This window comes from Salvelinus alpinus, chromosome 24, assembly GCF_045679555.1.
Source record: "Salvelinus alpinus chromosome 24, SLU_Salpinus.1, whole genome shotgun sequence".
Classification (NCBI taxonomy): domain Eukaryota; kingdom Metazoa; phylum Chordata; class Actinopteri; order Salmoniformes; family Salmonidae; genus Salvelinus; species Salvelinus alpinus.
In genome coordinates this window covers 46393093-46410592 of record NC_092109.1, presented here as the reverse complement: position 1 = coordinate 46410592, position 17500 = coordinate 46393093, and the positions used below count along the sequence as shown (strand labels likewise).

The following is a 17500-nucleotide window of genomic DNA, read 5'->3' as shown; positions in this document are numbered from 1 at the left end:
CCTATACAGGACCGTGTGGTGAAAAAACACAAACACGGACACAAGATACAAACACCCACAAACACACACGTGAACCCCGGCTGCCTAAGTATGATTCTCAATCAGGGACAACGATTGACAGCTGCCTCTGATTGAGAATCATACCAGGCCGAACGCACAAAACCCCAACATAGAAAACAACACATAGACAACCCACCCAACTCACGCCCTGACCATACTAAATAAATACAAAACAAAGGAAAACAGGTCAGGAACGTGACAAGTAGACCTAGGATACACACAGACACACAGTCACACAGCTCCGTACACTGCTCAATATCTGCAGCATTTATAAACGTGCAGGGAGATATTGCATATTTACTATTTTAAACATTTGAATGAGTATCGTATTGTGTGCATTAAGGAAACAGACGCTTGACTAAAAAAGAAGCCTGTCTCTAACAATCGCCGGTTGTGGTCAGTGATTGAAGCAACAAAAACACGCCCGGGCTATAACTGGAAGCTGCCGATAACACACAACTACAGCGCTGTCAAGGTCTTCTAATCAAATGTTACATGTTTAAGTAATAACATAAGGAAATAACGTCACTGGATTCTAATCCACTCATTACTCTGTTTGACAGTTCTCTACTGGATTATAATCCACTCATTACTCTGTTTGACAGTTCTCTACTGGATTATAATCCACTCATTACTCTGTTTGACAGTTCTCTACTGGACTCTAATCCACTCATTACTCTGTTTGACAGTTCTCTACTGGACTCTAATCCACTCATTGCTCTGTTTGACAGTTCTCTACTGGATTCTAATCCACTCATTACTCTGTTTGACAGTTCTCTACTGGATTCTAATCCACTCATTACTCTGTTTGACAGTTCTCTACTGGATTCTAATCCACTCATTACTCTGTTTGACAGTTCTCTACTGGATTCTAATCCACTCATTACTCTGTTTGACAGTTCTCTACTGGATTCTAATCCACTCATTACTCTGTTTGACAGTTCTCTACTGGATTCTAATCCACTCATTACTCTGTTTGACAGTTCTCTACTGGATTCTAATCCACTCATTACTCTGTTTGACAGTTCTCTACTGGATTCTAATCCACTCATTACTCTGTTTGACAGTTCTCTACTGGATTCTAATCCACTCATTACTCTGTTTGACAGTTCTCTACTGGATTCTAATCCACTCATTACTCTGTTTGACAGTTCTCTACTGGATTCTAATCCACTCATTACTCTGTTTGACAGTTCTCTACTGGATTCTAATCCACTCATTACTCTGTTTGACAGTTCTCTACTGGATTCTAATCCACTCATTACTCTGTTTGACAGTTCTCTACTGGATTCTAATCCACTCATTACTCTGTTTGACAGTTCTCTACTGGATTCTAATCCACTCATTACTCTGTTTGACAGTTCTCTACTGGATTCTAATCCACTCATTACTCTGTTTGACAGTTCTCTACTGGATTCTAATCCACTCATTACTCTGTTTGACAGTTCTCTACTGGATTCTAATCCACTCATTACTCTGTTTGACAGTTCTCTACTGGATTCTAATCCACTCATTACTCTGTTTGACAGTTCTCTACTGGATTCTAATCCACTCATTACTCTGTTTGACAGTTCTCTACTGGATTCTAATCCACTCATTACTCTGTTTGACAGTTCTCTACTGGATTCTAATCCACTCATTACTCTGTTTGACAGTTCTCTACTGGATTCTAATCCACTCATTACTCTGTTTGACAGTTCTCTACTGGATTCTAATCCACTCATTACTCTGTTTGACAGTTCTCTACTGGATTCTAATCCACTCATTACTCTGTTTGACAGTTCTCTACTGGATTCTAATCCACTCATTACTCTGTTTGACAGTTCTCTACTGGATTCTAATCCACTCATTACTCTGTTTGACAGTTCTCTACTGGATTCTAATCCACTCATTACTCTGTTTGACAGTTCTCTACTGGATTCTAATCCACTCATTACTCTGTTTGACAGTTCTCTACTGGATTCTAATCCACTCATTACTCTGTTTGACAGTTCTCTACTGGATTCTAATCCACTCATTACTCTGTTTGACAGTTCTCTACTGGATTCTAATCCACTCATTACTCTGTTTGACAGTTCTCTACTGGATTCTAATCCACTCATTACTCTGTTTGACAGTTCTCTACTGGATTCTAATCCACTCATTACTCTGTTTGACAGTTCTCTACTGGATTCTAATCCACTCATTACTCTGTTTGACAGTTCTCTACTGGATTCTAATCCACTCATTACTCTGTTTGACAGTTCTCTACTGGATTCTAATCCACTCATTACTCTGTTTGACAGTTCTCTACTGGATTCTAATCCACTCATTACTCTGTTTGACAGTTCTCTACTGGATTCTAATCCACTCATTACTCTGTTTGACAGTTCTCTACTGGATTCTAATCCACTCATTACTCTGTTTGACAGTTCTCTACTGGATTCTAATCCACTCATTACTCTGTTTGACAGTTCTCTACTGGATTCTAATCCACTCATTACTCTGTTTGACAGTTCTCTACTGGATTCTAATCCACTCATTACTCTGTTTGACAGTTCTCTACTGGATTCTAATCCACTCATTACTCTGTTTGACAGTTCTCTACTGGATTCTAATCCACTCATTACTCTGTTTGACAGTTCTCTACTGGATTCTAATCCACTCATTACTCTGTTTGACAGTTCTCTACTGGATTCTAATCCACTCATTACTCTGTTTGACAGTTCTCTACTGGATTCTAATCCACTCATTACTCTGTTTGACAGTTCTCTACTGGATTCTAATCCACTCATTACTCTGTTTGACAGTTCTCTACTGGATTCTAATCCACTCATTACTCTGTTTGACAGTTCTCTACTGGATTCTAATCCACTCATTACTCTGTTTGACAGTTCTCTACTGGATTCTAATCCACTCATTACTCTGTTTGACAGTTCTCTACTGGATTCTAATCCACTCATTACTCTGTTTGACAGTTCTCTACTGGATTCTAATCCACTCATTACTCTGTTTGACAGTTCTCTACTGGATTCTAATCCACTCATTACTCTGTTTGACAGTTCTCTACTGGATTCTAATCCACTCATTACTCTGTTTGACAGTTCTCTACTGGATTCTAATCCACTCATTACTCTGTTTGACAGTTCTCTACTGGATTCTAATCCACTCATTACTCTGTTTGACAGTTCTCTACTGGATTCTAATCCACTCATTACTCTGTTTGACAGTTCTCTACTGGATTCTAATCCACTCATTGCTCTGTTTGACAGTTCTCTACTGGATTCTAATCCACTCATTACTCTGTTTGACAGTTCTCTACTGGATTCTAATCCACTCATTGCTCTGTTTGACAGTTCTCTACTGGATTCTAATCCACTCATTGCTCTGTTTGACAGTTCTCTACTGGATTCTAATCCATTCATTACTCTGTTTGACAGTTCTCTACTGGATTCTAATCCACTCATTACTCTGTTTGACAGTTCTCTACTGGATTCTAATCCACTCATTGCTCTGTTTGACAGTTCTCTACTGGATTCTAATCCACTCATTACTCTGTTTGACAGTTCTCTACTGGATTCTAATCCACTCATTGCTCTGTTTGACAGTTCTCTACTGGATTCTAATCCACTCATTACTCTGTTTGACAGTTCTCTACTGGATTCTAATCCACTCATTACTCTGTTTGACAGTTCTCTACTGGATTCTAATCCACTCATTGCTCTGTTTGACAGTTCTCTACTGGATTCTAATCCACTCATTACTCTGTTTGACAGTTCTCTACTGGATTCTAATCCACTCATTACTCTGTTTGACAGTTCTCTACTGGATTCTAATCCACTCATTACTCTGTTTGACAGTTCTCTACTGGATTCTAATCCACTCATTACTCTGTTTGACAGTTCTCTACTGGATTCTAATCCACTCATTACTCTGTTTGACAGTTCTCTACTGGATTCTAATCCACTCATTGCTCTGTTTGACAGTTCTCTACTGGATTCTAATCCACTCATTACTCTGTTTGACAGTTCTCTACTGGATTCTAATCCACTCATTACTCTGTTTGACAGTTCTCTACTGGATTCTAATCCACTCATTACTCTGTTTGACAGTTCTCTACTGGATTCTAATCCACTCATTACTCTGTTTGACAGTTCTCTACTGGATTATAATCCACTCATTACTCTGACAGTTCTCTACTGGATTATAATCCACTCATTACTCTGACAGTTCTCTACTGGATTCTAATCCACTCATTACTCTGACAGTTCTCTACTGGATTCTAATCCACTCATTACTCTGACAGTTCTCTACTGGATTCTAATCCACTCATTACTCTGACAGTTCTCTACTGGATTCTAATCCACTCATTACTCTGACAGTTCTCTACTGGATTCTAATCCACTCATTACTCTGTTTGACAGTTCTCTACTGGATTCTAATCCACTCATTGCTCTGTTTGACAGATTTCTACTGGATTCTAATCCACTCATTGCTCTGTTTGACAGTTCTCTACTGGATTATAATCCACTCATTACTCTGACAGTTCTCTACTGGATTCTAATCCACTCATTACTCTGACAGTTCTCTACTGGATTCTAATCCACTCATTACTTTGACAGATCTCTACTGGATTATAATCCACTCATTACTCTGACAGTTCTCTACAGGATTCTAATCCACTCATTACTCTGACAGTTCTCTACTGGATTCTAATCCACTCATTACTCTGTTTGACAGTTCTCTACTGGATTCTAATCCACTCATTGCTCTGTTTGACAGTTCTCTACTGGACTCTAATCCACTCATTACTCTGACAGTTCTCTACTGGATTCTAATCCACTCATTACTCTGACAGTTCTCTACTGGATTCTAATCCACTCATTACTCTGTTTGACAGTTCTCTACTGGATTCTAATCCACTCATTGCTCTGTTTGACAGATTTCTACTGGATTCTAATCCACTCCATACTCTGTTTGACAGTTCTCTACTGGATTCTAATCCACTCATTACTCTGTTTGACAGTTCTCTACTGGACTCTAATCCACTCATTACTCTGACAGTTCTCTACTGGATTCTAATCCACTCATTACTCTGTTTGACAGTTCTCTACTGGATTCTAATCCACTCATTACTCTGTTTGACAGTTCTCTACTGGATTCTAATCCACTCATTACTCTGTTTGACAGTTCTCTACTGGATTCTAATCCACTCATTACTCTGACAGTTCTCTACTGGATTCTAATCCACTCATTACTCTGACAGTTCTCTACTGGATTCTAATCCACTCATTACTCTGACAGTTCTCTACTGGATTCTAATCCACTCATTACTCTGACAGTTCTCTACTGGATTCTAATCCACTCATTACTCTGACAGTTCTCTACTGGATTCTAATCCACTCATTACTCTGTTTGACAGTTCTCTACTGGATTCTAATCCACTCATTGCTCTGTTTGACAGATTTCTACTGGATTCTAATCCACTCATTGCTCTGTTTGACAGTTCTCTACTGGATTATAATCCACTCATTACTCTGACAGTTCTCTACTGGATTCTAATCCACTCATTACTCTGACAGTTCTCTACTGGATTCTAATCCACTCATTACTTTGACAGATCTCTACTGGATTATAATCCACTCATTACTCTGACAGTTCTCTACAGGATTCTAATCCACTCATTACTCTGACAGTTCTCTACTGGATTCTAATCCACTCATTGCTCTGTTTGACAGTTCTCTACTGGACTCTAATCCACTCATTACTCTGACAGTTCTCTACTGGATTCTAATCCACTCATTACTCTGACAGTTCTCTACTGGATTCTAATCCACTCATTACTCTGTTTGACAGTTCTCTACTGGATTCTAATCCACTCATTGCTCTGTTTGACAGATTTCTACTGGATTCTAATCCACTCCATACTCTGTTTGACAGTTCTCTACTGGATTCTAATCCACTCATTACTCTGTTTGACAGTTCTCTACTGGACTCTAATCCACTCATTACTCTGACAGTTCTCTACTGGATTCTAATCCACTCATTACTCTGTTTGACAGTTCTCTACTGGACTCTAATCCACTCATTACTCTGTTTGACAGTTCTCTACTGGATTCTAATCCACTCATTACTTTGACAGTTCTCTACTGGATTCTAATCCACTCATTACTCTGACAGTTCTCTACTGGATTCTAATCCACTCATTACTCTGACAGTTCTCTACTGGATTCTATTCCACTCATTACTCTGTTTGACAGTTCTCTACTGGATTCTAATCCACTCATTACTCTGTTTGACAGTTCTCTACTGGATTCTATTCCACTCATTACTCTGTTTGACAGTTCTCTACTGGATTCTAATCCACTCATTACTCTGTTTGACAGTTCTCTACTGGATTCTATTCCACTCATTACTCTGTTTGACAGTTCTCTACTGGATTCTAATCCACTCATTACTCTGTTTGACAGTTCTCTACTTGATTCTAATCCACTCATTACTCTGTTTGACAGTTCTCTACTTGATTCTAATCCACTCATTACTCTGTTTGACAGTTCTCTACTGGATTCTAATCCACTCATTACTCTGACAGTTCTCTACTGGATTATAAACACCTAATTTCTCTGTTTGACAGTTCTCTATTTTTTCTGCTTTTAGTTTTTTTTACACATCCTGATTCATCTCTCCTCCCTACCTGCCACCAGGTGATCCGTAAAGGAGAGGTCAGCTGCTGTTGGACCTGCACTCCTTGTAAAGACAATGAGTTTGTGTTTGATGAGTACACCTGCCGCGCCTGTGACCTGGGGGCCTGGCCTACCGACGACTTGACAGGTACACACACACACACACACACACACACACACACACACACACACACACACACACACACACACACACACACACACACACACACACACACACACACACACACACACACACACACACACACACACACACACACCTGCCGGGCCTGTGACCTGGGGGCCTACTGACGACATGACAGGTACGACATCCAATCAGACAGCTGAACTGTCTAGTTTAAAGGTCCAATGCAAATGTTTTTTTTATCTCAATATCAAAACAAATATGGGTAATAATGTCGTCACCTTACTGTGATTATTTTACATTAAAATGATCAAAAACAGCTAGGACTGTCTGGGAGTGTTCTGAGTGGGGAGGGGAAAACTGAGAGCAAACTGTTATTGGCTGAGAGGTTTGGAGCTCTCTTTCTTATTGGTCTATTAACTAATCACCAGGCAGGCCAAAACTCCACCCCACCAAAACAGGCTGACATTTCAGACAGTCTTTTCAAACAGCTCGTACACTTAAAGGGCCTTATCATCGTTTTCACAGAATCTCACAGTATTATTCCATCCTCATTGTGTGGAAACTGGCCACTGGGCCTTTAAAGGAGACTTTTCTATTTTACATCCACATCTCTATTTTTGATTTAAATGGTTATAGAAGGGTCCAGATAATATTCTTGTGATTTTACATATTTTAGCGAAATGTTTTATTAAAAAAATAATGTTTACCCCCTTTTTTCTTCTCAATTTTCGTGATATCCAATTGGTTGTTACAGTCTTCTCCCATCGCTATAACTCCCGTACGGACTCGGGAGAGGTGAAGGTCAAGAGCCGTGCGTCCTCTCGAAACACAACCCTGCCAAGCCGCACTGCTTCTTAACACAATGCCCGCATAACCCGGAAGACAGCCACACCAATGTGTCGGAGGAAACACCGTACACCTGGCAACCGTGTCAGCGTGCACTGCGCCCGGCCCGCCACAGGAGTCGCTAGAGAGCGATGGGACAAGGACATCCCTGCCGGCCAAACCCTCCCCTAACCCGGACGACGCTGGGCCAATTGTGCGCCGCCACATGGTCTTCCCGTCGCGTCCGGCTGTGATGCAGTGCCTTAGACCACTGCACCACTCGGGAGGCTGTTTTAGAGAAACCTACCCCAAACAGTAAATCACTTCCTCATCCTCGTTGTGTAGTATAGGGCCCCCCAAAAAACATGATCAAAAACTCCAAAAAACACCCAAATACATCCTTTTAGATACAGTAGTATCTCTCAGTATGGTGATGCAGGTCTTTAGATGTTATACACACGAGTATGTGTCCTTATGAACTTTAACCGCAACGTCAGTGCAGAAGTGATACAGTCAGTCTCTCCTCAACTCTGGCACGAATGGTATTTATATCAGCCCTCTGATTACAATGAAGAGCAAATATGTGCCACTCTATTCTGGGCCAGCTGCAGTTTAACTAGGTCTTTCCTTGCAGCACTTACGTTATATTCCATTATATTACCTACATTATATTACCTACATTATATTACCTACATTATACTACCTACATTATATTACATTATATTACCTACATTATATTACATTTATATTACCTACACTATATAACCTAAATTATATTACCTACATTATATTACCTACATTATATTACCTACATTATATTACCTATATTATATTATCTACATTATATTACCTACATGTACATATTACCTGAACTACCAACACTGCTGCTACTCTGTTTATTATTAGTCACTTTTACCCCTACCTACATTGTAACGGCTGTCTCTCTCCTCATCCTCGGACGAGGAGAGGAGAGAAGGATCATCAGACCAAAATGCAGCAGTAGGGAAATAAGCCATCTTTTTATTTAACACGACGATGGCAACACGAAACAAAACACTTTCAAATATACAAAACAAGAAAACGACGTTGACGAAACCTGAACATAAACTTACATAACTAAACGTAAACTCACGGACAGGAAACAGACGACATCAAAATAAACGAACAGCCAAACAGTCCCGTATGGTACATACATACGACGACACAGGAGACAATCACCCACAAACAAACAGTGAGAACACCCTACCTAAATATGACTCTTAATTAGAGGAGAACGCAAAACACCTGCCTCTAATTAAGAGCCATACCAGGCAACCACAACCAACATAGAAACAGATAACATAGACTGCCCACCCAAAACACATGCCCTGACCTAAACACATACAAAAACAACATAAAACAGGTCAGGACCGTTACATACATATTACCGTCATTACCCCGTACCCTAGCACATTGACTAGGTTCTCCTTGTATATAGCTTTGTCATTGTTATTTATTGTGTTACTATTTTTATTTTCACATTTTCGTGCTTTTTTACTCTGCATTTTTGGTAAAGGGCTCGTATGTAAGCATTTCACTGTAAAGTCGACACCTGTTGTATTCGGCGCATTTGACAAATATTATTTTATTTTATTTGTATTGCAGCTAGCTAGCTAAATCTGTTTTGTTAGTTGGATAACCTAACTTTTAACATGGTGGTTGAGATGCTGCAGCTAGCTAGCTATCTCTGTTCTGTTAACATGGTGGTCGAGGTGCTACAGCTAGCTAGCTATCTCTGTTCTGTCAACATGGTGGTTGAGGTGTTGCAGCTAGCTAGCTATCTCTGTTCTGTCAACATGGTGGTTGAGGTGTTGCAGCTAGCTAGCTATCTCTGTTCTGTCAACATGGTGGTTGAGGTGTTGCAGCTAGCTAGCTATCTCTGTTCTGTCAACATGGTGGTCGAGGTGTTGCAGCTAGCTAGCTATCTCTGTTCTGTCAACATGGTGGTCGAGGTGTTGCAGCTAGCTAGCTATCTCTGTTCTGTCAACATGGTGGTCGAGGTGCTGCAGCTAGCTAGCTATCTCTGTTCTGTCAACATGGTGGTCGAGGTGTTGCAGCTAGCTAGCTATCTCTGTTCTGTCAACATGGTGGTTGAGGTGTTGCAGCTAGCTAGCTATCTCTGCTCTGTCAACATGGTGAACAAATGACCACCGGACTATTACATTGACCCCCCCCTCCATTTGTTTTGTACACTGCTGCTATTCGCTGTTTATTATCTATGCATAGTCACTTCACCCCTACCTACATGTACAAATTACCTCAACTAACCTGTTCCCCCACACACTGACTCTGTACCGGTACACCCTGTATATAGCCTCCACATTGACTCTGTACCGGTACCCCCTGTATATAGCCTCCACACTGACTCGGTACCGGTACCCCCTGTATATAGCCTCCACATTGACTCGGTACCGGTACCCCCTGTATATAGCCTCCACATTGACTCGGTACCGGTACCCCCTGTATATAGCCTCCACATTGACTCGGTACCGGTACCCCCTGTATATAGCCTCCACACTGACTCGGTACTGGTACCCCCTGTATATAGCCTCCACACTGACTCGGTACTGGTACCCCCTGTATATAGCCTCCACATTGACTCTGTACTGGTACCCCCTGTATATAGCCTCCACATTGACTCTGTACCCCCTGTATATAGCCTCCACATTGACTCTGTACCGGTACCCCCTGTATATAGCCTCCACATTGACTCTGTACCGGTACCCCCTGTATATAGCCTCCACATTGACTCTGTACCGGTACCCCCTGTATATAGCCTCCACATTGACTCTGTACCGGTACCCCCTGTATATAGCCTCCACATCGACTCTGTACCGGTACCCCCTGTATATAGCCTCCGCATTGACTCTGTACCGGTACCCCCTGTATATAGCCTCCACATTGACTCTGTACCTGTACCCCCTGTGTATAGACTCGTTATTGTTGTGTTATTTTCTAACTTTTTATATTTTTTACTTTAGTTTATTTGGTAAATATTTTCTTAACTCTTCTTGAACTGCGCTGTTGGTTAAGGGGTTGTATAAGTAAGCATTTCACTGTAAAGTCTACTACACCTGTTGTATTCAGCATTTCACTGTAAAGTCTACTACACCTGTTGTATTCAGCATTTCACTGTAAAGTCTACTACACCTGTTGTATTCAGCATTTCACTGTAAAGTCTACTACACCTGTTGTATTCAGCATTTCACTGTGAGGTCTACTACACCTGTTGTATTCAGCATTTCACTGTAAAGTCTACTACACCTGTTGTATTCAGCATTTCACTGTAAAGTCTACTACACCTGTTGTATTCAGCATTTCACTGTAAAGTCTACTACACCTGTTGTATTCAGCATTTCACTGTGAGGTCTACTACACCTGTTGTATTCAGCATTTCACTGTAAAGTCTACTACACCTGTTGTATTCAGCATTTCACTGTAAGGTCTACTACACCTGTTGTATTCAGCATTTCACTGTAAAGTCTACTACACCTGTTGTATTCAGCATTTCACTGTGAGGTCTACTACACCTGTTGTATTCAGCATTTCACTGTAAAGTCTACTACACCTGTTGTATTCAGCATTTCACTGTAAAGTCTACTACACCTGTTGTATTCAGCATTTCACTGTAAAGTCTACTACACCTGTTGTATTCAGCATTTCACTGTGAGGTCTACTACACCTGTTGTATTCATCATTTCACTGTGAGGTCTACTACACCTGTTGTATTCAGCATTTCACTGTAAAGTCTACTACACCTGTTGTATTCAGCATTTCACTGTAAGGTCTACTACACCTGTTGTATTCAGCATTTCACTGTAAAGTCTACTACACCTGTTGTATTCAGCATTTCACTGTGAGGTCTACTACACCTGTTGTATTCAGCATTTCACTGTGAGGTCTACTACACCTGTTGTATTCAGCATTTCACTGTGAGGTCTACTACACCTGTTGTATTCAGCATTTCACAGTAAAGTCTACACCTGTTGTATTCATCATTTCACTGTAAAGTCTACACCTGTTGTATTCATCATTTCACTGTAAAGTCTACACCTGTTGTATTCAGCATTTCACTATAAGGTCTACTACACCTGTTGTTTTCGGCGTATGTGACTAATAAAGTTTGATTTGATTTAGATGACTCTGTTTCTCCATCAGACTCTCAATGGTCAAATAGGGGTCGGTTATATTTGTCCTGTTTCACACATTTCTTTGTCACATCCTCCTCCCCCTGATAGACCCTCAGAGACTGGGGTCATGGCCAGGGATCAGCCATTATTGACTGTGACCCTAGGAGCAATTTTGAGTTAAATGCCTTTCTCAAGGACAGATCTACACATTCACCTAGACGGCTCGGGGATACAAACTAGCAACATTTCGGTTACTGGGCCAACGCTCTAGCTGCTAGGTTACCTTCCACCGTGGGTCACACACACCCATATTGTGTGTGTGTGTGTGTTAGAATGTAGCACAGATCAGTCACACGGGTTGGTCCCTCTCAGCAGCCATTCCTTTAGAGATACTTAGTGTGTTACTGTGGCCTGGACTCAGATGAGCTACTTAGCATGTGACCTACACAAGCACGAGCACACACACGCAGTACGTACGTTGAGGGGCGAACCCTGAGAATATTACTAACAGTGTGTGTGTGTGTGTGTGTGTGTGTGTGTGTGTGTGTGTGTGTGTGTGTGTGTGTGTGTGTGTGTGTGTGTGTGTGTGTGTGTGTGTGTGTGTGTGTGTGTGTGTGTGTGTGTGTGTGTGTGTGTTTCCAGGTTGTGAGCCTATCCCGGTGCAGTACGTGCGTTGGGGAGACCCTGAGCCCATAGCAGCGGTGGTGTTTGCCTGTCTGGGGCTCATGGCTACTCTGTTTGTTACCTCCATATTCATCAGGTAACACCTCTTATAGACTATCTATATCTCTACTGGCACCATGTACCCTCAGCTAGCACCTCTTATAGACTATCTATACATCTACTGACACCATGTACCCTCAGCTAGCACCTCGTATAGACTATCTATACATCTACTGGTACCATGTACCCTCAGCTAGCACCTCTTATAGACTATCTATACATCTACTGACACCATGTACCCTCAGCTAGCACCTCTTATAGACTAACTATACATCTACTGACACCATGTACCCTCAGCTAGCACCTCTTATAGACTATCTATACATCTACTGGCACCATGTACCCTCAGCTGGCACCTCTTATAGACTAACTATACATCTACTGGTACCATGTACCCTCAGCTAGCACCTCTTATAGACTATCTATACATCTACTGGCACCATGTACCCTCAGCTAGCACCTCTTATAGACTAACTATACATCTACTGGCACCATGTGTGTGTGTGTGTGTGTGTAACTGTGTCTGTGTGTGTGTGTGTGTGTGTGTGTGTGTGTGTGTGTGTGTGTGTGTGTGTGTGTGTGTGTGTGTGTGTGTGTGTGTGTGTGTGTGTGTGTGTGTGTGTGTGTGTGTGTGTGTGTGTGTGTGTGTGTGTGTGTGTGTGTGTGTGTGTGTGTAACTGTGTAACTGTGTGTGTGTGTGTAGGTTCTACGACACCCCGGTAGTGAAGTCGAGCAGTAGAGAGCTGTGTTACATCATCCTGGCTGGGATCTGTCTGGGCTATCTCTGTACCTTCAGCCTCATCGCCAAGCCCCATGCTGCACACTGTTACCTACAGAGACTGGGCATAGGACTGTCCCCTGCCATGAGCTACTCTGCCCTGGTCACTAAGGTACACACACAAACATACAGCTACAATGCCAATGACTGTATTACAGTTGTATTTCCAGACTAACCATATAGCCCGTATCCTGACTGTGTTGTTGTTCCAGACTAACCGTATAGCTGGTATCCTGACTGTGTTGTTGTTCCAGACTAACTGTATAGTTGGTATCCTGACTGTGTTGTTGTTCCAGACTAACCGTATAGCTGGTATCCTGGCTGTGTTGTTGTTCCAGACTAACCCTATAGCCCGTATCCTGACTGTGTTGTTGTTCCAGACTAACCCTATAGCTGGTATCCTGACTGTGTTGTTGTTCCAGACTAACCGTATAGCTGGTATCCTAACTGTGTTGTTGTTCCAGACTAACCGTATAGCTGGTATCCTGACTGTGTTGTTGTTCCAGACTAACCGTATAGCTGGTATCCTGGCTGTGTTGTTGTTCCAGACTAACTGTATAGCTGGTATCCTGACTGTGTTGTTGTTCCAGACTAACCGTATAGCTGGTATCCTGACTGTGTTGTTGTTCCAGACTAACCCTATAGCTGGTATCCTGACTGGGTTGTTGTTCCAGACTAACCGTATAGCTGGTATCCTGACTGTGTTGTTGTTCCAGACTAACCGTATAGCTGGTATCCTGACTGTGTTGTTGTTCCAGACTAACCGTATAGCTGGTATCCTGACTGTGTTGTTGTTCCAGACTAACCATATAGCTGGTATCCTGACTGTGTTGTTGTTCCAGACTAACCCTATAGCTGGTATCCTGACTGTGTTGTTGTTCCAGACTAACCGTATAGCTGGTATCCTGACTGTGTTGTTGTTCCAGACTAACCATATAGCTGGTATCCTGACTGGGTTGTTGTTCCAGACTAACCATACAGCTGGTATCCTGACTGTGTTGTTGTTCCAGACTAACCGTATAGCTGGTATCCTGACTGTGTTGTTGTTCCAGACTAACCGTATAGCTGGTATCCTGGCTGTGTTGTTGTTGTTCCAGACTAACCGTATAGCTGGTATCCTGACTGTGTTGTTGTTCCAGACTAACCGTATAGCCCGTATCCTGACTGTGTTGTTGTTCCAGACTAACCGTATAGCTGGTATCCTGACTGTGTTGTTGTTCCAGACTAACCATATAGCTGGTATCCTGACTGTGTTGATGTTCCAGACTAACCGTATAGCTGGTATCCTGACTGTGTTGTTGTTCCAGACTAACCCTATAGCTGGTATCCTGACTGTGTCGATGTTCCAGACTAACCGTATAGCTGGTATCCTGACTGGGTTGTTGTTCCAGACTAACCGTATAGCTGGTATCCTGACTGTGTTGTTGTTCCAGACTAACCGTATAGCTGGTATCCTGACTGTGTTGTTGTTCCAGACTAACCGTATAGCTTGTATCCAGACTGTGTTGATGTTCCATACTAACCGTATAGCTGGTATCCTGACTGTGTTGTTGTTCCAGACTAACCATATAGCTGGTATCCTGACTGTGTTGTTGTTCCAGACTAACCGTATAGCTGGTATCCTGACTGTGTTGTTGTTCCAGACTAACCATATAGCTGGTATCCTGACTGTGTTGTTGTTCCAGACTAACCGTATAGCTGGTATCCTGACTGTGTTGTTGTTCCAGACTAACCATATAGCTGGTATCCTGACTGTGTTGTTGTTCCAGACTAACCGTATAGCTGGTATCCTGCCTGTGTTGTTGTTCCAGACTAACCATATAGCCCGTATCCTGGCTGTGTTGTTGTTCCAGACTAACCATATAGCTGGTATCCTGACTGTGTTGTTGTTCCAGACTAACCGTATAGCTGGTATCCTGACTGTGTTGTTGTTCCAGACTAACCGTATAGCTTGTATCCTGACTGTGTTGTTGTTCCAGACTAACCGTATAGCTGGTATCCTGACTGTGTTGTTGTTCCAGACTAACTGTATAGCTGGTATCCTGACTGTGTTGTTGTTCCAGACTAACCGCATAGCTGGTATCCTGACTGTGTTGTTGTTCCAGACTAACCATATAGCTGGTATCATGACTGTGTTGTTGTTCCAGACTAACCGTATAGCTGGTATCCTGACTGTGTTGTTGTTCCAGACTAACCGTATAGCTGGTATCTTGACTGTGTTGTTGTTCCAGACTAACCGTATAGCTGGTATCCTGACTGTGTTGTTGTTCCAGACTAACCCTATAGCCCGTATCCTGACTGTGTTGTTGTTCCAGACTAACCGTATAGCCCGTATCCTGACTGTGTTGTTGTTCCAGACTAACCGTATAGCTGGTATCCTGACTGTGTTGTTGTTCCAGACTAACCGTATAGCTGGTATCCTGACTGTGTTGTTGTTCCAGACTAACCGTATAGCTGGTATCCTGACTGTGTTGTTGTTCCAGACTAACCGTATAGCTGGTATCCTGACTGTGTTGTTGTTCCAGACTAACCGTATAGCTGGTATCCTGACTGTGTTGTTGTTCCAGACTAACCGTATAGCTGGTATCCTGACTGTGTTGTTGTTCCAGACTAACCATATAGCTGGTATCCTGACTGTGTTGTTGTTCCAGACTAACCATATAGCTGGTATCCTGACTGTGTTGTTGTTCCAGACTAACCGTATAGCTGGTATCCTGGCTGTGTTGTTGTTCCAGACTAACCGTATAGCTGGTATCCTGACTGTGTTGTTGTTCCAGACTAACCGTATAGCTGATATCCTGACTGTGTTGTTGTTCCAGACTAACCGTATAGCTGGTATCCTGACTGTGTTGTTGTTCCAGACTAACCGTATAGCTGGTATCCTGACTGTGTTGTTGTTCCAGACTAACCATATAGCTGGTATCCTGACTGTGTTGTTGTTCCAGACTAACCATATAGCTGGTATCCTGACTGTGTTGTTGTTCCAGACTAACCGTATAGCTGGTATCCTGACTGTGTTGTTGTTCCAGACTAACCCTATAGCCCGTATCCTGACTGTGTTGTTGTTCCAGACTCCATATAGCTGGTATCCTGACTGTGTTGTTGTTCCAGACTAACTGTATAGCTGGTATCCTGACTGTGTTGTTGTTGTTCCAGACTAACCATATAGCTGGTATCCTGACTGTGTTGTTGTTGTTCCAGACTAACCGTATAGCTGGTATCCTGACTGTGTTGTTGTTCCAGACTGGTATCCTGACTGTGTTGTTGTTCCAGACTAACCGTATAGCTGGTATCCTGACTGTGTTGTTGTTCCAGACTAACCATATCACTCTGGTATCCTGACTGTGTTGTTGTTCCAGACTAACCATATAGCTGGTATCCTGACTGTGTTGTTGTTCCAGACTAACCATATAGCTGGTATCCTGACTGTGTTGTTGTTCCAGACTAACCGTATAGCTGGTATCCTGACTGTGTTGTTGTTCCAGACTAACCGTATAGCTGGTATCCTGACTGTGTTGTTGTTCCAGACTAACCGTATAGCTGGTATCCTGACTGTGTTGTTGTTCCAGACTAACCGTATAGCTGGTATCCTGACTGTGTTGTTGTTCCAGACTAACTGTATAGCTGGTATCCTGACTGTGTTGTTGTTCCAGACTAACCGTATAGCTGGTATCCTGACTGTGTTGTTGTTCCAGACTAACCATATAGCTGGTATCCTGACTGTGTTGTTGTTCCAGACTAACCATATAGCTGGTATCCTGACTGTGTTGTTGTTCCAGACTAACCGTATAACTGGTATCCTGACTGTGTTGTTGTTCCAGACTAACCGTATAGCTGGTATCCTGACTGTGTTGTTGTTCCAGACTAACCTTATAGCTGGTATCCTGTCTGTGTTGTTGTTCCAGACTAACCGTATAGCTGGTATCCTGACTGTGTTGTTGTTCCAGACTAACCATATAGCTGGTATCCTGACTGTGTTGTTGTTCCAGACTAACCATATAGCTGGTATCCTGACTGTGTTGTTGTTGTTCCAGACTAACCATATAGCTGGTATCCTGACTGTGTTGTTGTTCCAGACTAACCGTATAGCTGGTATCCTGACTGTGTTGTTGTTCCAGACTAACCCTATAGCCCGTAT

At 42.2% G+C, this 17500-nt stretch overlaps 1 protein-coding gene across 1 annotated transcript in view; it reads left to right on the top strand.

Moving 5' to 3' along the window:
• The window catches only part of LOC139551633 (metabotropic glutamate receptor 5-like), a 77069-nt gene that overhangs the window by 46707 nt on the left and 12862 nt on the right, over nucleotides 1-17500 (top strand). Inside the window, exons 10-12 of the mRNA XM_071362900.1 lie at nucleotides 6744-6870; nucleotides 12504-12621; nucleotides 13288-13474. Coding sequence (XP_071219001.1) covers nucleotides 6744-6870; nucleotides 12504-12621; nucleotides 13288-13474 — 432 coding nt within the window. The remainder of the gene's footprint in view (nucleotides 1-6743; nucleotides 6871-12503; nucleotides 12622-13287; nucleotides 13475-17500) is intronic.